Source organism: Gekko japonicus, unplaced genomic scaffold (assembly GCF_001447785.1).
Source record: "Gekko japonicus isolate JY-2015 unplaced genomic scaffold, Gekko_japonicus_V1.1 scaffold115, whole genome shotgun sequence".
Lineage (NCBI taxonomy): Eukaryota > Metazoa > Chordata > Lepidosauria > Squamata > Gekkonidae > Gekko > Gekko japonicus.
The window spans coordinates 1711543-1737266 of NW_015163095.1; the positions used below are offsets into that span (position 1 = coordinate 1711543).

At 46.7% G+C, this 25724-nt stretch overlaps 2 protein-coding genes across 2 annotated transcripts in view; one reads left to right on the forward strand and one right to left on the reverse strand.

Annotated features, from left to right (window-relative positions):
* Nucleotides 1-11307, forward strand: part of SZT2 (seizure threshold 2 homolog (mouse)) — a 120463-nt gene extending 109156 nt beyond the window's left edge. Inside the window, exons 64-72 of the mRNA XM_015406564.1 lie at nt 54-134; nt 434-508; nt 1743-1956; nt 6009-6192; nt 7744-7866; nt 8423-8912; nt 9102-9218; nt 9757-9825; nt 10683-11307. Of these exons, the coding sequence (XP_015262050.1) occupies nt 54-134; nt 434-508; nt 1743-1956; nt 6009-6192; nt 7744-7866; nt 8423-8912; nt 9102-9218; nt 9757-9825; nt 10683-10826 (1497 nt within the window). The 3' untranslated portion in view covers nt 10827-11307. The remainder of the gene's footprint in view (nt 1-53; nt 135-433; nt 509-1742; nt 1957-6008; nt 6193-7743; nt 7867-8422; nt 8913-9101; nt 9219-9756; nt 9826-10682) is intronic.
* A 730-nt stretch (nt 11308-12037) lies between these two features.
* Nucleotides 12038-17780, reverse strand: HYI (hydroxypyruvate isomerase (putative)). Its single transcript, XM_015406586.1, has 8 exons — nt 17462-17780; nt 16312-16423; nt 13899-14013; nt 13489-13567; nt 13285-13334; nt 13005-13074; nt 12597-12731; nt 12038-12310 (listed from the first exon to the last, which is right to left on the reverse strand). The coding sequence occupies exons 1-8, from the start codon at nt 17658-17660 to the stop codon at nt 12237-12239; spliced, it is 834 nt and encodes a 277-aa protein (XP_015262072.1). The 5' UTR covers nt 17661-17780; the 3' UTR covers nt 12038-12236.
* Between the last annotated feature and the right edge of the window lie 7944 nt (nt 17781-25724).

The following is a 25724-nucleotide window of genomic DNA, read 5'->3' on the forward strand; positions in this document are numbered from 1 at the left end:
AGATTCCAGAGAGCTGTTCTAGCAGCAAATCAGTGCAAACACTTGTTTTCCAGAGTACCAGCCCTCCTGTTACTACATACCATTTGCAAAGAGCTCTGCCTGGGGGCATCGTGCTAATGGAATTGGCTTTTCAGGTGAGTGGAAATCAATCCCATACTAGTAGTATATTTAAGTGGCAAAAGGAAGTGTAAGTGCTCACAGGCCCCAGGAGTGAGCTCAGGTACAGTGGAGCAGGATGTGATCAACCATGCATAAGTTAGTAGACCTGAGTCTGATGGGGAAAAACACAGGTTGAGCTAGCCCAACCCTGATGGAAGGTAGCAGTGGCAGTGTTGAGCTAATCATTCCAAGAAGCAGTTAATGTTGTACGTGACAAGCGCGGCTACTTGGGTCTGATGCAGGCCAATATTTCATCTATTTCTGCTCTCCGTAGGGCTGTTATTTCTGTGTGAAGCAGTATGCACTGGAGTGCTCACGGATCCCCATGGGTCAGACTGTCAATTCACAGGTAACATTGCTAGATTATGGCCTGCCACAGGGGCCAGAATTTAGTTTAGAAGAAGTTGTCCCAATACATATGAAGGACTGGTTTGAGGAAGGTATGAATCTGAAGTCTCAAAGAGATCGTATATTTTCCCAGCTGTGGCTTAAGAGAGAGAGCCGGTGTCCTGCCCAGTGTGTTTTGCTCTCTTGTGCTGCCTTGGCAGGGAGACAGCGCTCGTCTCCCTCCCTTACAACAGGAGGTTCTCCCAGGGAGAGTTTGCCCAACTCAGGATGAACTATCCACTTAGTTGCTTTCCTTCTTGCCAATAATTGGTCTTGTCTTTATTCTAGAGAAAACCCCTTGAAGACTTCCTGACACTCTGAATCCCATGACATTGCAAGTTTTCTGGAGACAGCAGTGGACGTAGCCTGAGCACTATGATGATATATGAACTCCTTCTTCAGTGCCAGTAGCTGCTGTGTTCCAGAATATTTGAAGGGATCTTTGTATGTGCAGCATCTGTATGTCAATTCAGCCAGTGTCTAAACCATAGAGGATTGGCTTGCAGGTGTTATGCAGAGGCCAGTACATAGGATGAGCCCTTTAAATGTTAAGTTTACTACATAAGAAAGTGCTTTATGGTGGCCTCCACAATGGGGGCTGTCATGTTCAGATCAGCTCTTTTTGTCAGCTGCAACTCAAAAGGCTGAATGCTGCAACTACAAGAGAGACTAAATCAATTATGTAAATGTTAGATTATTTAATTAAACCAATCAGTTTTCATTCATGAGACACTCCATGGAACATCATCAAAAGTAACCACAAGAGACCTATGCCAAGTTTCTGCACTCTAACTTAATTGCAAAGTATAGCAATACCAGAGAAGAAGGAAGAATTGGGCTCACGGGATACTGGATTCTCTGGGATAATTGTAAAGATAGCTAAATAGATGAGGGCTATGCAAGTTATTCCTTGGTGCTTCCAAGACAGAAAAAGGGAAGTCCTTTAACATGGGGGAGCTGTGCCCAGTGATTCTGGTCAAGGCTTCTGTTGTAGATACTTTCCGTAGAAATTAAACTGTTGCCCAGATTGGAGAGTATCAGTACTGAGAAAAGTATCCAACCCAGCTGCTTCTGCCACCCCCCTTTTCTCTGAAACCTCTGATCGATTCACTACATTCCATCCTTAGACTGCACAATAATATTGCAGCCATTCTAGGCTGTCAATTCCAGGATGGCATTATCTTGATTCTTCCTAGCTCTCTATGCTCTTCACGGAGGAGTGTGACAAAGTGCGTGATCTCATGCATGTGCACTCATTCAGCTACGATTTCCACCTGCGCATTGTGCACCAGTACCTGCTTGGCTCCCACATGGCACTGCGACAAGGCTATCACCTCACTGGATTCCTGGAAGACTTCATTGCCCAGCATCCTGACATCCCCAAGTTTGGACGCAACCACATCTTCCAGGGTAAGTGCTCTTGAGGTTTGGGAGGCCCGTAGAAACTATAGCTCTTGTGAAACCCATCCAAGGCTGTATAGTCCTGTTAGGTAGCTGTAGTATATGGGAGTCATGAAGATCCTGATAGTAATTGTGTTGATTTATACAGCACCATCAATGTAATGAGACTGTGGCTCGGGGGGAGAGCATCTGTGTTGCATGCAGAAGGTCCCAGGTTCAATTTCTGGCATCCTCACTTAAAATAGATCAGGTAGTGATGGTGAAAGACCTCCACTGAAAACCCTGGAGTGATGCTTTTAGCCAGAATGTACAGTACTGAACTTGATAGAACAATGGTCTGACTTAGTATGGCAGTTTCATGTGTACATGTACAAAAAAGACAGGTCCCTATGTCCAAGATGCTAAAATTAATACTGAGGGATCAGATTTCATTCTGGTTCCAAATTTCCCAGTATCTGTCTCCATTTCACCACATATTTAATTCCAGATAGATAGAGATACATAGTTGTACATACACAAGAGTGAGCAGAAAGCCTGTACAGTCTTCATGTCAGATTTATGGAGTGAACTAGGAATAAGGTCAGTTGTGGAAATAAATACAACGAGCTCTAGAAAGAGGTTCTGAGAGAGTGCCAAGGCCTTGTACACTCAACATCAATTTGCTGTGGCGACCTCAGCAGGGTATAATGACACAGAGTCCACCATTTTCTCCAGAAAAACTGATCGCTGCTACCTTAAGAGCAGTTGTAATTTTGAGTGATCTCCAGCCCTCACCTGGAGATTGGCAACAATTGTTACCCATGAGGAAATAGCTGGTTTGGAGGGTGGAGTCTATGGCATTGTACCTGTCTGAGGTCCAACCCCCCCTCAAACCTCACCCTCTCCAGGCTCCACTCCTCAAATCCCCAGGAATTTCCCAACCTGGAGTTGGCAACCCCATCTCCTTCACAGCTAACCATCAACCTACCGTTATCTGCCCCTCTGACTGCAGCTGATTTCTGCCCTCCCGCCTGGAGATCAGTTGTAATTCTGAGTGATCTCCACCCCTCACCTGGAGACTGGCAGCAATGGTTCCCCAGGAGGAAATGGCTGGTTGGGAAGGTGGAGTCTATGACACTGTACCTGTCTAAGGTCCTACCCCTCCTCAAACCTCACCCTCTCCAGGCTCCACCTCAAATCTCCAGGAATTTCCCACTTGCAGTTGGCAACCTTATCTCCTTTCCAGCCACGCATCAACCTTTCCAGCCATCCACACAACAGATCATGCATATTATCTTGTTTCGTGTATAACTTATTATTATTTATTTATTTATTGGATTTATATCCCATTCTCCCCAAATGGTTTCCTCACTATGAGATACTACTAGAGAGTTTGTCAAATGGATTAATATTGTATTTCAATGCTACTCACCTTGAAAAAGATACACGAAACGAGATAATATGCATGATCCGTTGTGTTGATGGCGTTTGAATTTCTTCCTGTAAACTGAAATATTGGAAACAGAAATTTCTGGTCTTTGGAGACTTTTTTGGCATAATACATCACGGTTGTTTACTTCTTTCCAAACTCACCTGGAGATTGGCAACAATGGTTTCCCAGGACGAAAAGTAGTCTTTCTCTGCAATGGGGACGGGACCAAAGCAGCTTACATCATTCTCCTCTCCCCCTTTTGACTTGCACAACAACCCTGTGAGGTAGGTTAGGCTGAAAGTCTGTGACTGGTCCAAAATCACCCCAAATCTACAGCAAGAACCTAGATCTAGCAGACCCTGCTCTGAAACACTGACTGCTATGCCTAGGGTAGCCAACCTCCAGGTGGAGCCTGAAAATCACCAGGTGTCACAACTGAACTGGACAACAGATCCCCCCCCCGGAGAAAATAACTGCTTTGGAAGGTGGGCTTTATGGCATTCTGTTCAGCTGAGGCCTCTCCCCTCCCCAAACCCTGGCTTTCATAGACTCTACCAGAAAATCTCCAGGCATCTCCCTACCTGGAAATGGCAACCCTAGTCAGGCCTGGCCCCAATGAGTTCCTCACAAAGGGCTACAAAGGGTTTCCTTCCTTTGTCTGAACCAAGCTTGGTTGCCTACTGTGGCGAAACGGGCTCCAGTTTACAACTCGGCTGTTTGCCTCCCACCTTCGTCCTGTGGGCGTATCTCACTCCTTAAGTTCACTGCCACCACTCACTGAATTGTCACTGCCTTTTTAGAGGGACAGTGAGACCCCTCTGGCCAAATCTCCCTATTTGGAGATTGAATCCCCAATCTCTGGAAAGTTGGCAACCCAAGTGTCAGGCCTTTCCTTGCTTCCCTGGGCTACCCTCTCCCTTTGATATTGTGCAGAGCGGAGGAGACTATGTGGTCAGAGCACAACACAGATTATTAGCTCAAATAAAAGAATTTATTTAACTATTTACACAATTATGGCTGAATTTCTGCTGCCTCTCAGGGTGTCCCCACATCTCTGGTATGTGGCCTGGACAGGTTGGTCAGCACAGGCAGCAGAAGCCTTTCCTAACCTCCTGTGGGGCGAAGATTGCCTCTTCCATGGATGGGCTGGAGTCTATATTGATGCCGCCACACCCCTTGGGACAGTTGCTGTTTTCCCGCACTTTTTGGCCTTGGGGAACTGTAGGCCAGCAGATGAGGAAGCCCCATTCAACTCAGTGAGTGATAGTATTGCAAGGCCCCTCTCTGGGACTACAGCTCAATTAAGCCTTATGGGGGAACATTTTAAACACAGAGATGCCAGCCATCTTACAGACACAGGTAGCTGCCATTTCATTACACCTACCAACAGCTACTGAGGGAAAGATTAGTCCCACACAGGAGGAAAGTCTTTTAATCAAGAGCAAAAGCTGTCTGCCAGAAATTCTGACAGGGCACAGTGGCTGAAGGAGTGGGTGGGGAAGAGGAGCAAACCCAGCACCCAGCCAATGGCATGCGAGTACTCTTGAGTGGCAGCTGGGCAGGACTCGGGCAACGCAGCCAGTGGCTAGGGACACCCTCTGAAAGACAGAACAGCGAGCCAAAGGCTGAGGGAGTGTGCGGAACGTTCAGGAGAGTCCATGACCAAAACACAGTTATATATATGGAGACATAGGCCTCTGTATAGAGAGAGGGAGGGAGGTATGTGTGCATGTATTACATAGCTATAAAATATACACACACACCTTCAGTTACAGAGCTTTGGGCAGCATCATATTTTTTAAGTGTTCTAAGGTTAACCCTGATACACCTCTTGTATAGGTCACATGGCTCTGCAGTGTGCTCTGCAGGTTTGGACAGCTGGAATGAGGAGATGGGCAAGACGGAATCCACAGCTACCTCGGCTCAGAGCAGGCTCCTGTGGTAGGGGGACAGGTGCCCAAAGTAACCATCCTTCCCAATGCAGAGGCCATTTGGATGGGGCCAACAGCCCTGCAGAGGGAGGCTCTCTGACTCCCCTTTCCAGTGCTGCTAGCCAGCTCAGAGCAGGAAGTGATCTGGAGGTTGCCTAGCAAACCCCTCACCCTGACTTGGATAGCCCAGGCTAGGCCCAATCTCACCAGATCTTGGTAGCTAAGCTGGGCTGGCCCTGGTCAGTGTTTGGATAGGAGACCACCCAGGAAGTCCAGGGTTGTGATGCAGAGGTGGACAATGAATGGCAAAGTGCCTCTGAACATCCCTTACCTTGAAAACAGGGTCACCATACATCAACCGTGACTTGATAGTGGGGGGAAGAAACACCCCGCCCCCACAGGGTGCCAGTGATCTCTCAGTAATAGCCACTCTTGTTTTCATGTTTAAGTTGTGGTGTCTAAGCAAGTGCAGCCAGTCTCAAGGATCAAATAATAAATGATATGGAAAATCCTATTTTAGAACCCATTTTTAAACTTCAGATTTCACTCCGAAGTTTGTAGAAAAGTTTCCCCAATCCATACGATGTCCCATTGTACAGATTTTTTTTTAGCCTGCGGGGGGGGGGGGAGCTTAACATTTATCAGTTACAGTCTGTGTACCCTCACCAAGAGCCATGGGGAGCTGTAAGCAGTTCATTGTGCAGCCTTTTCTTCCACAGGTACGTTGGCCTTGCCTACCAACACTATAACAGCCCACCAGCTCTACAACTACATAACTGACCATGCCAGCACTTACCATATGAAGCCACTGCGCATGGTCAGGCCAGGAACTAGCACGGAGGGCAAGAAGGGAACCCCCATCCCTGAGCAAAATGAGTATGCCCTAGTCTCCATCTGGAACAGGTGAGCAGTTTCCTAGTTCTGTACTCCCTGTGCTTCCCATGTCCTTTTGGTCAGCTTCTTTTCCCCCCTTGTTCTGTAGTTCTTTAAAAGGACACTGAGAACTGTGCTTCTAACACAATTTGTCATCTTGTATCCAGGCATTCAAAAATGTGTTTTGGATTATGGTAAATGGCACACTTAAAAGCTCTCTACGCCAAGTCCTTATTTTAAAAAATACATGACTGTTTTTGTTCCATACTTTAGTTACAGATACACCTACCAGATCTCTCATATGTTGACTCTCAGTACTTCACAACCAGACCAAAACAACTATCATTTACTCCACCAGCCACTTTCTGCTAATGCCTGCAGTTGAGAGCATCGGGAGAAAACATTCACCTCTATAGGGATTTTTTCCCTCTAACACAAAACTCTTTTGATCCTTTTGAGAGTTTTGTACAAGCGACTTGATTTTCCACAATTAGTGTCGTCCCCCGTCCCCCAGTCAGGTTCTGTCTAGTCTTCTGCCTTTTGAGCACTGCTTTTCATTCTTGCTTCCTCCTGAGTTACATTCTTACAGGGTGCTTCTGCCACAGAAGAAGAAATTTTATTAGCTTCGTGAGGAGACCTCAGTCCCATTTCTTGCAATGTGATGCATTCTCCACTGGCACTCCTATAACATAAGCAAGATTGATTTTTGCCGCCCTACATATTAGGCTCTTAGCTGTGTCTTCTAGGCTTTTGTTAACTTATCTTTCTGGCTGCAGTCCTTTACTGTCCAATCCTTAATATGGGGCACTCACAATTCCAGATTCACTATCTGATGGTGAGTGTCATTTTGTATCATTTTATGCTGCAATCTGTACTTCTGTGAAGTATTAGCTGCCCTGAAGCTGGATTTAGGCATTCACTAGAGGGAGGTTTGAATATTCAGGATGGGGAAATTCAAATGCAGAGCACTCCTCTTGCACAAAACAAATAAGTGTGCATACATTTTCTCTGGCACAAAAGGCAGACGCTGCCAACAGCAGACTTCCTAATTGCCATGTTTTTGCAGATCATTACCAGTATTCACAAAAAAATGCAAACATATACAGACGCCATTATAGTAAACAAATGAAGGTGGAGATGTTAGTTGTGTAATGAGTACTCTTGGCCAGGGAAACGAACATAACAGGACTCCTGCATCTCTGATAGGGGTTTTCAGATATGTATGAAATATGTATGAAATTCTGCAACTCCAAACTTATTGAGCTATTCCTGTCTATACTCATCTGATGTCCCTAGCTCAAAGTGGAAAATGTGGCAATGGTGCTGCAAATCGAAAGCTGTCACACATCCGTGACCCTGAAGCATGTCTGAAGCACATTACAATTCTGCATTCATACTGAGTCAAGCTATACATACATTTATAGTTGATGGCCTTGTGTGTCCCATTTGTGTGTCATACTTTCAGTTCATTTGAACAGCTAGTGAGTGAGCTGAAAAAACTGCAGCTGCTGTCTCCTCCACCACACCCCTCCTAACCCACTGACCACATGGAGAATCCCTTACCCGACTCTGTGCTTACAGCTCTGGTTCCTACAAGGATTCTGAGGGTCTGCGTCACCATGATGACTTTGATGTATCGCTGCTTGTGTGCCACAGTGCAGCACCCTTTGAGGAGCAGAGCGAGGCTGAGCGACACATGCTACGGTAAGGGTGGAGCTGGACAATTGCTGGCAGAAGTATGTCCGCTTGGAAGAGCAGTACAAGACTGAAGGGACGCCATGTGACTCTTCTTGCCTATGCCATGTAACTGGTCTAGGTACTGAGACTACAGAGCACATGTTTTTTAGATGCCCATATTATAAGGTGGCGCATAATAAAATCATCACTCCGCTGATTGAACAAATTCCGGGCCTTTCCAAAAAAGCTAGACTTGAGTTTCTTCTGTCTGATAGAAATCCCAAGACTACCCACCAACTAACTAAATTCTAAGGTAGCTAGTTAGATATAGCAGTTTGATATTACACTAAATTTTAATCTGCTTTTAATGTTTTACTGATGTATTTTAAAATCTTGGAATATTGTAAAGGTGTACTTTTTGTATGACTGGTCTAAGGACTGTAGAAATAAACTGAGTCTAGGTCACTTATGGGTAGAGGCGATGAAGGAAAGGGTTTATATTGGAGGAGTTGCTGAATTGCCTTGGAGTTGTTTGGGGAGGAAGAAGCTGCAATGGCAACCTTTTACTCCCTCCCCGTCCCAGGTTGAACTTCTATGTGATCATGACAAGCCAGCGGGAACTCTTCCCACGATTAACAGCTGATATGCGGCGTTTCAAAAAGCTGCCACGCCTGCAGCGGGAGTCATTAGAACCAGTTCTCGGACGTGCAGCTTGGGAGACAGCGGAGGACGGATGGCAGCGAAAGGAAGTGCCAGAGCCCTGGGAGGAGGTAGAGAACAGTGGCGAGTTCTATGCAGGAGGTCCACAAGTCAAGGTGGGCCCTGGGCTCTTCTACACATCCCCACTCTTCCCACTGCTCACCTCAGAGGTTGCCGCCGCCCAGAAGCAGCTCAGCGACATGGTGCAGCTTGCCAAGTGTCATTGTCGCCGTGACAACCTCTGGAAGCGGCTCTTCCTGCTTGAGCCCCTTGCCTCTGACAAGCTCAAGATGGGCAAGCTCTCCCTGGGTGAACTGGAGGAACTGCTGGATGCTGTGCACAGGAAGTCCATTGCAGACATCGATCCCCAGTTGGTGAGTGGTTGGGCTGGGTCAAACCATGGACACTTTGCTTACGTTCAGAGGCAAGTTGGAATAAACGCTATTTTGAAACACTCAATAGGGTTGAAAGAGGCATCTGCCATTCTTACTGATCTACAGAGCATCCATCTCCGTACACAGTGCTGCGAGCTTAACAGCCTCCCTCTTTCCTGTCCCTCGCAGAGCTGCTTTCTCACCATGACTGTCTCCTGGTACCAGAGTCTCATCAAGGTGCTGCTGAGTCGTTTCCCACAGAGCTGTCGCCATTTCCAGAATACAGATTCTGGCACCCAGTATCTGGTAATGATTTCCAGCAACTTTTTGTCCTGCTGGGTCTCCGTCTTCTAATTAATTTACCCTGCGTGAGTGTTCTTAGTGACAAGCCAGCCTTGGCCAATCAGAAACAGAACCCTGCCCAGTAGCCCTCCAAGGAAGATGATTCCGCTCTCCTTTATTAGAAGCTGATTCCACTTAATAGATTTTTTTCCGTTTGGGAGTATGGGTTATTAGGAGACCTCTCGTCATCCTGGAGTATCTCTACTATGGAGTGGTTTTGTCCTCCCTGTCACCCCAAGCCCTCCAGGGAAGATGGTTCTTCATCCCTTTATTAGAGTTGCTCCCACTTAACAGCATTCCCCCCCCCCCTTCATTTTGGGTGTATGGGTTATTAGGAGACCTCTCGTCATCCTGGAGTATCTCTACTGTGGAGTGTTTTTCACCTTCCTGACACCCCTGATTCTCCTAGCAAGTCAAATGATAGTTCCTTGCTTCCTTTTGCTAACTGCTGTAGTGTGGGGACTTTCCTCCTGAGGCAGCAACTATTGCCCTCTCTTTGCAGGTTGTGCTGAACCAGAAATTCACAGACTGTTTTGTTCTTGTATTTCTTGATTCCCATTCAGGAAAAACGGTAAGAAACTTTCCTTGCATGGGGGATGAGAGTGACTGTCCGTTCAAAGGGGAATGAAAGTGATAGATATTGAGATTTTGCAAAGTGCTCATGAAGAGCACTCCCCAGCACACTGGGAGACAAGTTTCTGGCACTCGAGCTAGCTGACCATAGGCAGGAGTGGCCCAGCTTTCCAACTGGAGTTTGAGGAGCCACTGCCATTTATGAGTGGTTCTGCACTTCTCTGTTGCACCATTGACCAGTGTGGGCTGCAAGAATTATGACTGGAAATTCATCTCTAGAGGATGTTGCTGAAAAAAAGACAACTCAGGGACTTTACTGGTCAGCATGAGACTGAGTTAGCAGATGCTGATAACCTGTTGTTTCACAGAATGTGCAAAATAGAATTGTTCAGGAGGGCATTCTTACAGGAGAACTAGAGCAGAATGCATCAGCTCAGGAGGTGACTTCTGTAAGGAATAAACTTTCCCTACTGCCTTATTGTTTTATTTAGAATCTTGCTGTTAGATTTGTTTTATATGCAGAATAAATGTTATATACGTTGTTTCACTGCCTTAGACATTTTTCTTGTTTGTTTTTCCAGTTCTTCAGTCCAAGTCCCACTGCATTATTTTATTAAGAATCCTTCTTGTTAGACTGAATTATCATATTTTGTTCTTCATAGTCTTTCATATACCTGTTCAGCCCCACTGCATTAGTCTGTTCTCTTAGGAATCTTTACTGTTAGATTTGTGTTTTTATCATACTTCATAATATGCTTGCTGACTGACTGAATAGTTCATCTCATATAATCGACCTTCACAGTGAGAAAGGCGGACTATAAATGAAGCTAATAATTCCACAATCTTCTGTTGCAGAGTCTGACAGTGGTTTTTCGGGAGCCATTTCCAGTGCAACCCCAGAACAGCGAGAGCCCATTGCCTCAGCTTGTGTCCACATACCACCATCTGGAATCTGTCATAAACACAGCTTGCTTCAACCTCTGGACAGGGCTGCTGTAGTACTGGTTGGTCCCTCTCATTTGGGACATGGGGCACAGACCCGGCAACAGTGGGGCTGGAACCAAGGAGAAGGCTCAGGATAGCGGGTGCCGAGGAGGACTATGAGCAGCGTGAGGCTACAACTAGCCAGCTGACAGACCATTTTGAAGGATTCTGGCTGAGCTGAATGGAATCACTGTGGGAAGTGGGATGCTCTGAAGACAGGAGCACAGACTGTCCTGCTGGGCTAAAAGGGTGGATTCCACACCTTCACAAACCAACCAACCACCAAGTGAGGCACTGGGTGGGCAAGGCCTTCCTTGGCCTTTCGGCTCTCTGGAACCAGGACAAGAGACTGATGGAGTGGCAGACTTGGCCCTGCCTTTTAGAGTGACCCACTGGGTGGGTTTTAGCAGTGGGAGGATATGGCACAATAATGGGAATGTTTTATATGAAGTGAATGTACAGTAAATTAAATAATGCAGATCGTTACTTGTAAAATACATTGTGTCAGCTTCCACCACAAGCTGCTGCATTTGTCCCTGGAGCAAAAGCAGAACATGTTCCCACCTGTGTACCTCTATCATCTGAGTGGGTCGGTGGATGGGATTGCTGCCAAATTCCTACCCCAGCCTCGTAGGCTACACTAGTTAATTTTCCAAAGTAGCTGGTTCAGGCTTGGATGAGTTATATCATTAAGATATGCTAGAATCTTATGCTGGAGCCCAAGGCCTTGAAGTGTACAGCAACAGATGCTGCACTTCTCCAAGGCAGGATTGTGGGTGAATTCAAGTAGCAACATGCTGAGCAGCGTGAAAACACATCTGGAAACTACAGAGTTTCTGGATGCCCCTTGGAATCCAGAGAATCTCAAATAGGGGCCACTAGGTGGTACCAGAGAGCTTAGTTTGGAGACTTGGGGGGGGTGCCCTTCCTCCCTTTGTAGCAAACTATTTCCATTCTTTACAGCAAGCAAAGGCAAGCTTGTAGTATTATCTACCAGTGAAAATTTAATTTTTCACTCCTACGTAGGTTGTCCCTTATAATTGTAATTAGAAAGAGGGGCGGGGACAGCAGCTGCAGACAAACTATACTCCAAAAGAGCAAGGCAGAGTGTATCTCTTACAAGGAGAACTGTGAGTAGGAATGCCATCTGTTCACAAACATGAAGTGACATGGGAGTAGAGCTTCAGCAGTTCTGGGATCTCAGTAGTACTAAATATACCAGCAGAGCCACTTTATTAGGAGACAACAACAGCCTGCTGCAGCCATGCACCCACAGAGGGCCATATAACAAAGCAACGTTTTAGGTAACTGATCCAGCACTAAGCCCAGCTTTTTCTTCTCTTCTGACACGTGATACTGGAGACTATTGTTCATTCAGTCTTTGATGCACTTTATTTTAGTTTCTCAGTACCTGGGCTTAACCGCTCAGCTTTCTCCACCACGTAGACCATGACTCTTCCAGTACAAGTGCAACCAGTCAAGCCCCTTCACTGTGTCTCCTACAAGGGAAGCCATAAGTGTATTCATGAAACAGAACTGCTATCAAGAGTTGGGGGCCATAGAAAGCCCTGAGGCAGCTTTAAAGGTACCTTGGGCTGAGGATCCATAATGCCCCCATGCCCATGGGTGAGGAAACCAGACCTGGGTTGCCACTGTCTGCATTGAGAGGCATTGGCAACGAGAGCTGCTTACTTGTGAGTTCAGGGCTGCCTAAAGCTCTCCACCTAGATTAGTCTGCTTCCCCTTTCCCCATTCCCCTTTCCCCTAGGACAAAGGCAGGCTCACCTCTAGGAGCATATTCACATCCTATATAACCACTGTAGCCCATTGACTCCAGAAGCTGGAAGAGGGAGGGAAAGTCCAGTTCTCCAGGGCTGTCGGGCTCATGCCGTGCTGGTACCTGAGCGATCTGAACGTGTCCTGCAGAGGAAGACATCTGTCAGAAATGAAGGAGGGATGGGGTTTAGCATCCTGCCCAGTCCTCTTATGGGCAACATTTGCAGACTGCATCCAAAATCGTAGTTAGGCCTACCATTAGTCTTTTTATTTCAATGTCTCTGTAACACCAAGGCACAAAGGCTTTCAGTTTTGAAGAGGGCACTGACTATAGACACAAGACCCGAAGAATGAAGGAGTAGGCTGTGAACTTGTAAAATGGTTTCTAGGCATCCAACTCCACGTTCTCCTTCTTACCAAGAATTGGGAAATATGTTTCCAGGTTCCGAGTCAGATTCCCATCCATGATTTGGCAATGGAAAATGTCCTGTAGAGCAGATATCAGAATATACAGGTCTTTAGTCCAAGTTCGGCAGAGGTACTCCAGGCTCTCTCTGCCAGAATTCAGTGTTTCCCATAGCCTCTAGTTATGGGCCATATGCCGTGCCAATCAGCCAGCTACTCTGAGCCAATGGCTGCAGCTAATGTATGAAACTAGAACTCCTTTAGCAAGCTGCTCTTCAAATGCAGGACTCACCAGTTGCAACTTCAAATTAGGGCTTCCCACTTTCTTCAAGATGGCAGCAGCTGAAGGAATACAGGTAACTAGTATGTATCACCAGTACTGTGATTCTAAAACGGAATAATCTACCTTCCTGTCTTACCCAATCTCAGGGTCCCAGCCACTATTTTTTTCAGTAGTGGAACATCTTTTAAAAGAACCATCCCTGCCTTGGCTTACCTTGATGGGGGGTGGTCAAGAAGTAGCGGGGATCAGTAATCCGGCTGTTGATAGGCTCCAACAGCCCAGTCAAATTTTGCTGCAAAACCAGATAGAAAAAAATTGGGAATGCAGCCCTCACAGCCCTATCAATTTGCAAGGGGAGGGGGGCTTGGCACTGGACTTTGCTTTTCCCCATTGTGTCTTTTTCCCCCTTGCCCTCTTTCCCAAACCCTAATCAGCATTATTTCTCTGTGTGCCCCCACTTGCAGTGGTTTGTCTGTGGTTAATTAACAACTGGGCTGGCTCTTCTCCAAGCAGGCCTTGCCATCCTTTGACCATTTAGGGCTTTCTTCTACGGGGCTGGTTTTCGGGAGGGCTCACTTAAAGTAACAAATGCTGTTATATAATTGCATACGCCCAGTCCCTACCTGAGCCAGGATGTCGGCAGCGTATCTGAGGTTCTCTATGAAGGTGTCCTCCATCTCAGCAGACACTGCCTCCCGCTCAGCCCCCATAGGAATTCGCCCAGCCAGAAGGTGAATCCTACAAGCACAGGGGCGGATCAGGGTGGAAGTGAAGTTGAGCCAGCAGACTCCGGCATTGACTAAGTGGCGGAAGAAGTGGATTTCTTTGTCCTCAGATCAAAACAGACAACTGCTGTAAGGCAACTCCAGTGAAAGCTGTCTGCTGCTTGTGCACTGACCTATGAAGTGACCCTTAGCAATGGATAACTAACATCACCTTGCCTCTCCAAGGCTTTTAAAGTGAGGCCAGCCAACACATTCGGTATGGTGCAGGCCTTACAAGAGAATCTAAAATGGTCATCATTCCAACGCCTGTATTGCTTTAGAAGGGATGTGAGAATTCTATCCATTACTGAATGTGTTTACAGAATCAGACTGGCACTCATAAATCCAGAAATGAACAGGGTATGAGGGGGTTAAAGAGTTGTGCCACTTTGTTTTGCTTTATCCCCAAATAGCCCAGACAAGGCAGTGACCTAGTAAAGAGATACAGAACTGGTAACAGCGGTGAGAGTGTCCAGAACAGTCTTGAGTATATGCCACTTGTGGTCAGAGTTGCTTTTGTAATGCCCAGCTTCTCTTTAGTAGCATGGAGCCAATCCTGCATGCTGTCACCCCCACCCCCCAACTGGAGTGCCTGATTTGGTCCACCCCATTTTCTCCAACCATCCTGTTGGCTGCACTGCCTAACGGCACTCCTGTAAGGAGCAGCTGCTCATGGCAACTAGGGAGGGGACTGGCTTTCAGTGACAAACAGCCTCCTTCATGCATAAAGTGCAGTTATGCTGCCCCCAGAGAACAGAAGACTTTAAAATGGTAATATGTTTTTATTAGCCCTCATTGGTTTTTGGATGCATAAATAAGATTTTAACACAGAAACACTTAATCAAGATGGTTGACAAAATAGCTGGTTTACATACTGTATTTCTCAACGGTGCAGTTTCCAAGACCTGGGATGAGGTTTGGTTTGGGGGAGACCATGAAAGAAGGCTCTTGAGTCTCCAGTACCCCCGTCAGAACTTGGTATTACATACTGCGGGTGAGCATTATCTCTTCATTTTGTGCTTTTTTTGCTTCCTCTTGCTTTGTTCCCTCCCTCCTGCTTACATGCTCCAATTCTCAGCCACTCCCTGTGTCTAGACCAAGTTGCCATTTTCCATCCCTGACTCAAGCCACTTCCCTGCCTTCTAGCTTGGCCTCTTTAAGAATCCATATTTTGCACAAAGAGCCATACAGGGCAGGAAACAATCTACTGCAAGTTCAACCTCCCTTTCCATCTCCCACTCTTGTTCCTCCTTGAAGTAGCCTTGTCTCTCACTCCCCACCACCACCTTGCCGATCTGTGTTCCTAAAATTTCCCTTACATGAGCAGTTTCTTACATAATCCTCCCAGGAAAAATCAATCCCTGGAACTATCCATAACAATGAAACACTTGCATCACTGCTTCTTATGTTAACTTGATGTAATTAATGAGGAAAATGCCTGTAATAACCAGTACCCAGGATAAAATTACAGTGCAAAGATTTCCTTGCAGATTGCACCCTGGCCCAAGAGAGGGGAGGAATAACCCTCTGCTTTCATTGAACTGTGAAATGGATCACAGCCTAAGCCTGTTTCCTTAACAAGCACAAAAATAAACTTTCCTTAGTTCCTACTCTTTATTATGAAGACCCTGGGTTATGGAATGGGAAGGGGAAAACAAAAAGCAAACCATTTGTTTTATATAAGTGATGTAGTGAGGTACAGGTTAGAGTGTAGTGCTGGATTGCAACCTGGTGTAGTGGTTAGAGTTTCAGACCAGATTCTGGGAGACCCAGGTTTGAATCCTCACTCTGCCACGGAAGCTTGCTGGGTGACCTTGGGCCAGTCACACACAGAGCGCCAGTAACACACACACACACACAACCTGGCCTATCTCAAAGGGCTGTTGTGAGGAGAAAATGGAGAAGAGGAGAATAACATGACTTGCTTTGGGTCCTCACCGAGGAGAAGGGGGGGGGGCTTACAGGTGAAATAAATAAATGATGCCAGAGAAGGTAAAGAAAGGGCCACCATATCCACTTTCCCCGGCTATTGCACAGTTCTGTAATGATGAAGACAGCACCTTTTTATTTTATTCCCCCAGCAGCATCGTGATGTAAGGGAAAGCCTTGCGAAAAATCCATCAGTAAAGTAACAACCCAAAATGATTCTGCTCTAGTTATTCCTGCACACAGCAATTTCCCTTGTGAACACAACTGGGCAAGGCTAATAACTGTGCTATATACAGGAGCTCACCCACTATTGATTTAGTACAGATCTTAAGTATAATACTACCTTGGACACTGCAGGGTCTTGGCATACTGCACGGCCAAGGCCAGAGCCTCTCTGAATTCATGCTGGCGGCCAGGCACAGCACCTAGGCCCATGTCACCTTTTTCTTGGTTTCCTAAGAAAAAGAGCAGTAAACAGACTCAAGCCTCAAAGGTGGCAGGGCACACAGCAAGTTGCATACTCAGGTAGCAAAGGATATGTGACATATATGGCACCTGCTGTCTCTAATGCAGCAAGCACCCCATGTCCATTATGCAAGAACCTATGCACACATTTAGGAAAGAGGTGATCCTGAATCCCTGGCAGGCAACAGGGCTCAGCTTCATCCTGCTCCAGATAATTCATGAGTAGTAGTGGTTTGACATGTAAGACTGGACAACCTTTTCTCTATAATGCTTGGAGCGTAAAGGAAATATCCCTCCCACTAAGGGTTACTATGAAGCTTTTTTTTGGGGGGGGGGGTAGCTACCTTTAGCTTGCAGTGGGAATTAGGTTGTTCATTATCATCCTGGACATTGTGATCAAGGTGGACAGGACAAGAGGAGAGAAACTGGCATATAGTTAAAGCTACTGTAGGACCAAGCTGGCAATGCTGGTGAAAGTCTTCTAATTTAGAGGTAAAAAAACGTGATAAAATATTCTATCATTCATCCTGTAATACAGGATGACAATGAAAGGCAGAGTTTGCACCCAGATTCCTTCTCAATGAACAGAAGCTTTGTAACAATAAGCAGAATCCGCACTCTGCTGAGTGGAAGTTTGCTGGGTGGTGACCTTGGGCCAGTCACACCCTTTCAGCCTATCCTCCCTCACAGGGTTGTTGTGAGGATAAAAGGGAGGGGAGGAGATCCATGTAAGCTGCTTTGCATCCCCACTGGGGTGAAAATCGGGATACAAATAAAATAAATAAACCAAGTGAAGTTTGTTTTTCCCTTGGACGGAACAGCAAAGGCAGGAAAGTTCCACCTGTGGATTTCTGCGTTTTCTACAGGCAACGAAAAGGTGGCACCACTCCCCCCCCCGCCTCCCGTGACAGAGAGAGCTCTTTGGTGCCTGCTGGTCTTCAGGTCAGGAAGCCTGAGGGGATCCGAGGGCATGGAGAAGGCAGAGGAGGAGAGGCCGACAGCGAATAGCGATTCGATTGGGTAGGTACCTGGCGGAGTATTGAGCAGGACCAGCTCTAGCCCGGCCCGTTCTGCCGCCGCCCGCAGCTCCGATGCGCTGCAGGCGTAAGGAAAGCCCAGCTCAGCGGCCCCGAAGCCAGCCCGCGCCGCCGCCTCTATACGCTGGGGCAGCGTCGGCTGCTCCTGGAACATCCAGGCCAGGTTGGCGGCGAAGCGCAATGGAGCCATGCCCCGCAAGGGCGCGGCGACCGGCAAGCAGAGCCCCCGGCCGTGAGTGCAGCAGCGTCAGCGGCCCAGGTCAGCCAGGAAGGCAAGAAGAAGGCAACTCGAGGCAGAGACTCTGCTCCTGGCCTTCGGCGGAGGAGGAGTCGCGCTTGCGTGTCTCTCCACGCCTCCGCCGGAGGAGGGCCGTGCGCCGTAAGAGCGCCTGAGTTCTTCTAGAATCTCGTAGAGGCTCTGCTTGTATCGTGTCAGTTCTTGCCCAAGTCTGGTATCTCTTTAGGACACGTGTTCCTTTTGCAGGACGTCTGTACGGACCAGTGTTCCCTCTAAGCTGAGTGAGTGTGAGCTAGCTCAGTTTTTTAGCCCCTGGCTCACACATTTTTGTCCTAGCTCAGGAAGGATAGCTACAGATCAAACTAATTTATGCAGTAGTCAAATGGCTCACTCACAGCTTTAATGCCAGTAGCTCACAAAAAAAGAATTCTTGCTCACAACACTCCACAGCTTATAGGGAACATTTGGTACGGACACAAGCTTGTGCCATCGGAAGCCAAATCGAAGGCCAGCTTCCCCAGATCTGGAGCAGTCGACCTTCTTTCTTTGTACGCCCTCATCGCCGCCTCTAGACGTGCATTCTATACCTTAGCACTGCCCACAGGTTCCCCTCGTCTCTATCCCTCTAGCATTTTACCACCTGCTGCGGAGACTCTGTGTTCCCAAGGTCCGGGCAAAAGTTTCCTTGGATCCCACTTTTTCGGTCCCCAAAATGGAAGATGCAGAATTTTCACTGTGGGTCAAGTGCTGTAAGCAATCCTGATTGCCTGTTCACTTCAGCTGTACCTTTTAGGCTCAATTAAAGAGTTCTTAGGCATTAAGTGAAGCAGCCACTTTCTGCAGAGGATTCCAGGAAAATGCCATTTACCTGCCCCTGCTCTCTGTCTCCTTAGATCACTGTGTAAAAAGGCCTCCTGTCTTTTTACTGGAGGTGTGATAATGTGTAGGGCAGTCTGAAGTATAAGGAAATCAGATAACTTCCTTAGAAAGGCAAGTTCCTTTCATCCAGAGGGTTCACATTCCATGACCCTCTTATAAAGAAAAACCATAGAACCACAAAGCAGGAAGAGACTAAAACCAGTATCACATGTACACTGTAAAGCAGAGGAAAGCTGAAATGCCTTTGTCTGTCAACCTTCTTGCATGGCCATAAATCGATTCAGGATCCTGCTACAAGCACACTTAAAATTGCCTTTCTGTTTTTCCACATATGGACACCTACTGTGGGAGAGGGGCTGAAAAGCGCCTTAAGTGATGTGTGTGATGTGGATTCAGTCTGCTATCTAGTTCAATACCACTCCAAGACCAACCAGCCTCTGCACTTCAGGCCAGAGTGTGCTACAAGCAGGAAGCAGGCATACTGGAAAACTAATAGCCCCAGAAAGCTTCCACAAGCAAGCCAAACCCAGATTTATGCTAGTTTTGTGCACAAACGAAATAGATTACATTTTAGGGCCTCGAATTATGAGGGACCTCTAAACACATTACTAAATTATCATTTTTGATAATGCTTTGGGGCATCTTCAGTTTGGCATAGTTTAGTGCTTCAGCATGTCTTAACTCAGCCCTGGCCAAGCCACACGTTGTAAGGGAAGGTGAAAATCTGCAAATTACTGCCTGACAGGCACACTCACAGGGCACCCTACTTCCTTCCAAATAATTCTTTTGTTGTCAAGGGCATCTCAGAGGCATGTCTGTAGAGATTGAGCCTAAGGCTCTTTGCTCAGTACCCTGCAAGATTGCACACCCTCCTAACCATGCACTTTGCAATTCTTAGCTGCTCTGCGGCACTGCCGTGCCCAGTTTCTGCTTTGCATTTTGCGCACGGCTCCTCTGTGGCCCGATGCATGCTGTTTGTTTGCTTTGAAGTGATGTATAATCTGCGCTGATAATTAAAGAACGTCATTCCAGGGTTAGTATTTATTGATACCAATTTAACTTGCCTCATACATCAAACACCAACCATCCACTGAAATCCCTAGTGAATTTCTGCATCCTGGAGACCTTGTTTTTATTACCCAGAACTGACAGGAATGGCTTTTGGGGCACTGGCTCTTCTGCTTTGCCTCACCTTTGTGTTGCCCATCTTTTCTTTCTTCAGTACAGAAAGACATTGCAGACTAATAAAATGGGGCCTGCTCCAAGGTAACGTGTCCTGCTTTGTGATTACTACATGCTATATACCAGCAGCAAGTCAATCAGCTAGAATAGAGCCCAGGAGGGAAGGAGCCAGGGGGAGAGAGGGGATGCTGTATTATGCTGCTTCTAGATAAGGGTTTTTGAAGTGCCAGATGTGCTGATTCAGAGCACCTGATGCCCACAAGTCACAGACAGTGCCAGTTCCCTAGCTGATCCTTACTAGTTCACGTGGCAGACCAGGAGATCAGGAGCACCAGAATGGGGTGGCATCCAAACACAGAATTGCCCCAGGGGCAAATACATAAACTCTGTATGTAGCTTTGCCCCTCTTTCCCCCCTCCTTCCAACACAACTTCCTTTTCATTTGATTTAATGCTTATTCAGGACAGTAGGGTCAGAGGAACCCAACATCTCCACATAGCCTCCACTATGGTGCTACAAGGTACTGTTTGCAACAATAAAGCTGCAGCATGCCTTTAAGATAACATAACACCTCTGTTCACAAAGATCAAACCCTTCAGTCCTCTGCATAATGGCAACATTACTTCATAAGAAAGGAAGAAGAGCACTGTTGGCTTGGACCCAGGAGCTGTGAAGTCCAGCATACTTCTGGGAGCCTAGAAGCAAGATTTGAGAACAACAACCTATTCCTATTGCTTGTCGCCAACATCTTGTTTTCTCAGGTGTATTGATCTCAAACATAAAACTGCTGAGTTGTCCTTTTCCCCTGGTTCCATAGATATTTGAATTCAAGAACACCCCTTTACACCCTGCTGCCACCAGTTTAGCAAATCTTATCTCCCATCACCTTATCTGGAACATGTATTTGTGTGTTTGATCAGGGCACCTGAATAGAAACCGTCTCTATAATTCGTGACACTTTTCTTCAACATCTTTGCATGCAAATGCTAGTTTTTGTCACTACATGTATTTTTTTTAATTAAGTGATTTCTGCTTTCCAGCAGCACCATTTCATAATTTTATATGTTCATTGCATAATCAGGTCACAGAAAGTACTGTATATCACAAAAATCCCATGTGCGCACCTGTAATTTCCCACAAACTGAAAAGGAGGGAGCTAGGTGTTGCTTTAGATTTTCATCTCAGATTGTAGTGGGATTATATAGATTCCGTATCTAGGACTGACACTAAAACAAAATCCAAAAGAGGAAAGCAGAAGGCAATGCAGTTTATTTAGGCTTTCAAAACATTTCCTAGAGAACACTATAAAAGTAATTGGCAAAAATTCCTCAGCAGTTCCAAACTAGCAGCAGACATATTGTTCCATGTAGTCTTGTCTATGTTTGTCAACTCTCCCTTTGTATTGATTAATCATACAGAGAACATAGGAGGCTGTTGGTAGAAACTTGGAACCTCCAAGCTCAGTTTGGCCAAGCAATGCCACCTGGCCCACAGACCAACTTCACTATCTCCCCTCTGTCTCTTGGCAGTATACCTGCTTGCCTGCTGCCAATATAGCAGCCATATAGACAGCTGGGTCTAAAATCCCCCAACCAGCATGTACCTAGGAAAAGTGAGGAAAAATAGTAACCACCCATGAGGTTGCCGGTTTATTCTGGGTTATCCAGAAGTAAAGGAGGTGAGAGACATGGATGCTTGCCCATTGTTACACATCGTAATTCGTCTTAGAGTAAGCCTTATGGCTTATGCTGTCATGGAGCAGAATGGCATTGCAACCAACCACAAGAGAGAGGGGAAGATGGAGGATCTCACAAGAGTAAACAGGAGTGAGTATAATTTCTATGAAGGGGGTACCACATGTTGTTTGCAGGTGAATCTTTCCTTAGGCGGTACAGTGTGGTCTGTCAGCCCAATGCTTAGCCCTAGGCAATCCTGTCAGCCAGTTCAGGTACCAACAGCTGCCATATGTCATGCCTGTGTTGCTGTTTCTCTGACTCTTGGGGGACACAAAGACCTCACATTACTCTGTGGACCTGCCTTCCTTTTCTTGGGACATGATTTCCTCTTGGTCCACTAAGCACTGACAAGCGAGTAATCAGCTGCTGTTGTTTGCATTACCATCGGAGAGGTTAAAACAATTTTCTTCTTGACTCAGGGAGGCTCATTACGACATTGTATCAGAGCCCCTGCAGTGACGGAATAACTGCAGTATAATTATGTAACTAGTGTAACAGCTTGCCCTGGATGTATTGTTTTGAACTGATTCACTACAATTGGTAAGGTGCTTTCATCACCACACAAGGTTGGGCTATTGTTCTCTCATATTGGGGGAAAGCTTGTAAGCTGTCAGTTCACTGCCAATGAAATACCTCAGAAGCTATCAAATGAAAGCATCCCCTGAAAAATGTTGGCAGGAGGAATGCAAGTGAGAAACCTGGATGGAATGAATGCTGAGTCGCAGAATGAAAGAACGGCCGGTTAAAAGACGATAAAGGCCAAATGGGAGCAGCTGGGTGAAGGGCAGCAGCTCAGGGGAGAGCATGCATAATAAAAAGATACAGAAATCCAGAGAGGAGACATGGAAAGGCTCAGGCTATGAAAAACAAGATCGCGTGTACCTGGAGTGGGCACGGAGCCATGGATGTAGAGCGGAGGGAAACTTTTCCCATCCATAATCCATTGATCAGTAATTCCTTGGTTGTTTGTTAGTGAGTCAATCGGTGGGGATAGAAAAGAGTAAGAGTCCCATAGCACCTTAAAGACTAACAAAATTTGGGGCAGGGTGTGAGCTTTCGTGAGCCACTGCTCACTTCTTCAGACTCACTTCTTCAGTGACTCATGAAAGCTCCTACCCTGCCACAAGTTTTGTTAGTCTTTAAGGTGCTACGGGACTCTTACTCTTTTCCATGGCTACAGGCAGACCAACACGGCTACCCATCTTGGTTAGTGGGCAGGCGTGGCACAACCTCCTCAAAATCTAAGTTATTGGAACCTCTGCAAGATCAGCTTGGGTGGCCAAAACAGGCTGCCTGTTTCCATGGCATAGATATACTAATTATAAATGTTTGCAGAATAGTGCCTTATTAAGTGGTGTTGAAAGAGATGGTCTTCCACAGTCTTGGCCACCCTCTGTTTCTTTCCGGGTGGAGCACCCATGCACCACCTCCACAGGTGCAGTGCTTTCTGAATGTCACTGGCCCTGCTCCGTGCAAGCCAGCCTTCTTAGTGTGCCCAGATCCCAGGCTCCAGAAAGAATGAAAGAGCCTGAGGCTCAGCTCATTAGCAGGGCTAGCCACCTCACCTGCCCCTGGCACTAATTATACCCCTGATTGCTCAGAGATGCTGTTGCTCATCTGGACCTGGCTCAGATGGGGAGGGTGAGGAGCACTGAAACAGCCCAGCTTGCCCTTCTCTGGCTCATTACAGCAATACCATGACAGCCAAGCAGGGAAGTGGCGGTGACAGCGCAACTCTTCACTGGGTCTCTAGGGCACCTGGTTAATCCATGGCACCTAGCACTGTCTGCAATAATAGGCAGCAGCCTGTAAATGCCAGCACTCCAATTAGTGTTGCTCCCTGGCCCCGTCAGTAAGGAGGATCTCCTTCAAAGCAGCATGAGGCATACATACCCTTGGAACAGGAAATCTCACACAGTGGGTGACAAGAGTCTCCCAGTGCCACCTGGGACAGGATCCAGGCTCTGATCACAGAATGGCTCTAGAATCTCACTTCTTGTTTGCCTCCTACTGCAGAGAGTTCACTGTGATTCGTCCAAGGTCAGAGGGTGCCTTGCACATATGAGTTTTAAGAAACAACTGTGTTCTCCTGAGCAACATCTGTGTCTGAAGATGTGCACAGATTTCATCAAGAAATACAGCACATGCATCTGTCTCATGAAGAACAAGGCTCTGCTAGCTGTTCTGCAGCTCACAGATCTGCTTTCTGAAATAAATGCCCATACATTTTGCTATCTTCAACATGTCCCCCCATCACAGCCCCCTTATGGTGAATTTGTAGGATGTTCAAGGCAAGAGATGTTCAGAGACAGTTTGCCATTGCCTGACTCTGCATAGTGACCATGGTATTTCTTGGTAATCTCCCATACAGATACTAACTAGGGCCAACCCTGATCCAAGATCTGATGAGACCAGGCTAGCCTGGGCTACCCAGGTTAGAGTATCTTCAACAGTCGATATGTAGTAAAAACTGTGGGACAGACATCTGGTTTTTATATCAAAATAGTGGCCATCCCTTTCTTCCATCTCCTTGACCTCCTGCTTACTCATCTGTTTGCCCACCCTCCTCCACTGCTATCAGCCCTCTGCTGGTCCTCTGTCCTTGTAGTCCCACAGATTCTTCTGTCCATAGTCATTGACCTCGGGATCAAAGGTGCCTGAGAAGGTAGGAAGCCAGAGCCATACTGTTTCTGACCTTCCTGCACATGGTACATTTAGAGAGAACATCCCATACTCCCTCTGGTGTACACTGCTATAGCTTTTATGGGAGAGTATTTCTCTGTAAGATATACAAGAAGGCTGAGGACTACTCCTGACCCGCCTGTGGGCCGTATGCAAAATGAAAAGAGCTTTTGACTTGTTGAGTCCTGTTAGAGAACAGCCCTGCTGACCCATGAGCCGCATTCCATTTCGGTACTCAGTGGTTGTCCCACCTAGCAACGTGCCGCTCTTGGAGGAGTTTTCACACTTCTCTCTGGTATTAACCAGCTGGTTGGTTAGAGTATTACCCACTAAAAAAGCTAGCACTCTGTGATGAAATGCATTTTCTCCTGGGAGGCTGGCAAGCAGAAAACCTCCCCTTGGCATTTTAAAAAGCTTTTTTCCTCTGTTCTTCCCAGGCAGAGAACTAGCTGGGAAAGAGGAAGTCCACCAATGACTTTCCAGGCTCACCTCTTAAGAAATGCTAATAGCTCTAGCTAGAAACAATGGAATGGTCAAGCCTCCCCCTTTTTCTCCCCTTCTCCTAGCAGAGAATAGAGGTCTGGAATGCTTTAGGCTAGAGCAGCCCAGGAAAAATCTCCTGGAAGGGGCTGGAGGAAACATTTCTCTGACCTGGCCTTAGCAGGTCAAGCGGGAAGGGAGACAGAGATGATAAAATCTCAGGGCAACAGGAGATAGCTCTCTTTTCATTGGGATGCTGGGCTGAGGAGAATTTGGGGCTCTGGTCTGCAAGTTGGTGGCCATTGGCCTTGTGGTTGTCTGGAAGACTTGGAGCAAGCTTGAAGGTAATGACTACTGTGTAGAGATCTGTAACTAGCTAAGTTTAAAGAGCCTGTCCTATTTTACCATCAGATAGGGTATGTATATGGGAAGAGACATAGGATTTGCATTTTTACCAATTTCTTTTGTTTCCCTTCCTCAGATCTGGTGTGGTGCTAAAAGGATGCTTGTAAACATTTTCCCAGCAGTGGAACTAAGACACTAGAAGCCCTCCCACTGTTGCCCCCGCTACAAGCACCAAGAATATAATGCATCACTTGCCCCAGGCTGAAAGTTCCTATCTATACCTTGTGGCTAATAGCCACTGATGAACCTCTGCTCCATATGTTTATCTAATTCCCTCATGAAGCTGCCCGTGCTTGTAGCCGCCGCCACCTCCTGTGGCAGTGAATTCCATGTGTTAATCACTCTTTGGGTGAAGACAGTCCAACACTCTGTCACACAGTGGCCAAAAATACCAAGTGCCATCAGGAGGTCCAGCAGTGGAACTAAGACACTAGAAGCCCTCCCACTGTTGCCCCCGCTACAAGCACCAAGAATATAATGCATCACTTGCCCCAGGCTGAAAGTTCCTATCTATACCTTGTGGCTAATAGCCACTGATGAACCTCTGCTCCATATGTTTATCTAATTCCCTCATGAAGCTGCCCGTGCTTGTAGCCGCCGCCACCTCCTGTGGCAGTGAATTCCATGTGTTAATCACTCTTTGGGTGAAGAA

Coding starts and splice junctions, on each gene's coding strand:
- HYI (XM_015406586.1), bottom strand. CDS start 17,660: ATGGCTCCATTGCGCTTCGCCGCCAACCTGGCCTGGATGTTCCAGGAG. Junction 16,424..17,461: donor CCTGCTCAATACTCCGCCAG/GTACCTACCCAA, acceptor TCTTTTTCTTAG/GAAACCAAGAAAAAGGTGAC. Junction 12,732..13,004: donor AACATATTTCCCAATTCTTG/GTAAGAAGGAGA, acceptor CTTCCTCTGCAG/GACACGTTCAGATCGCTCAG.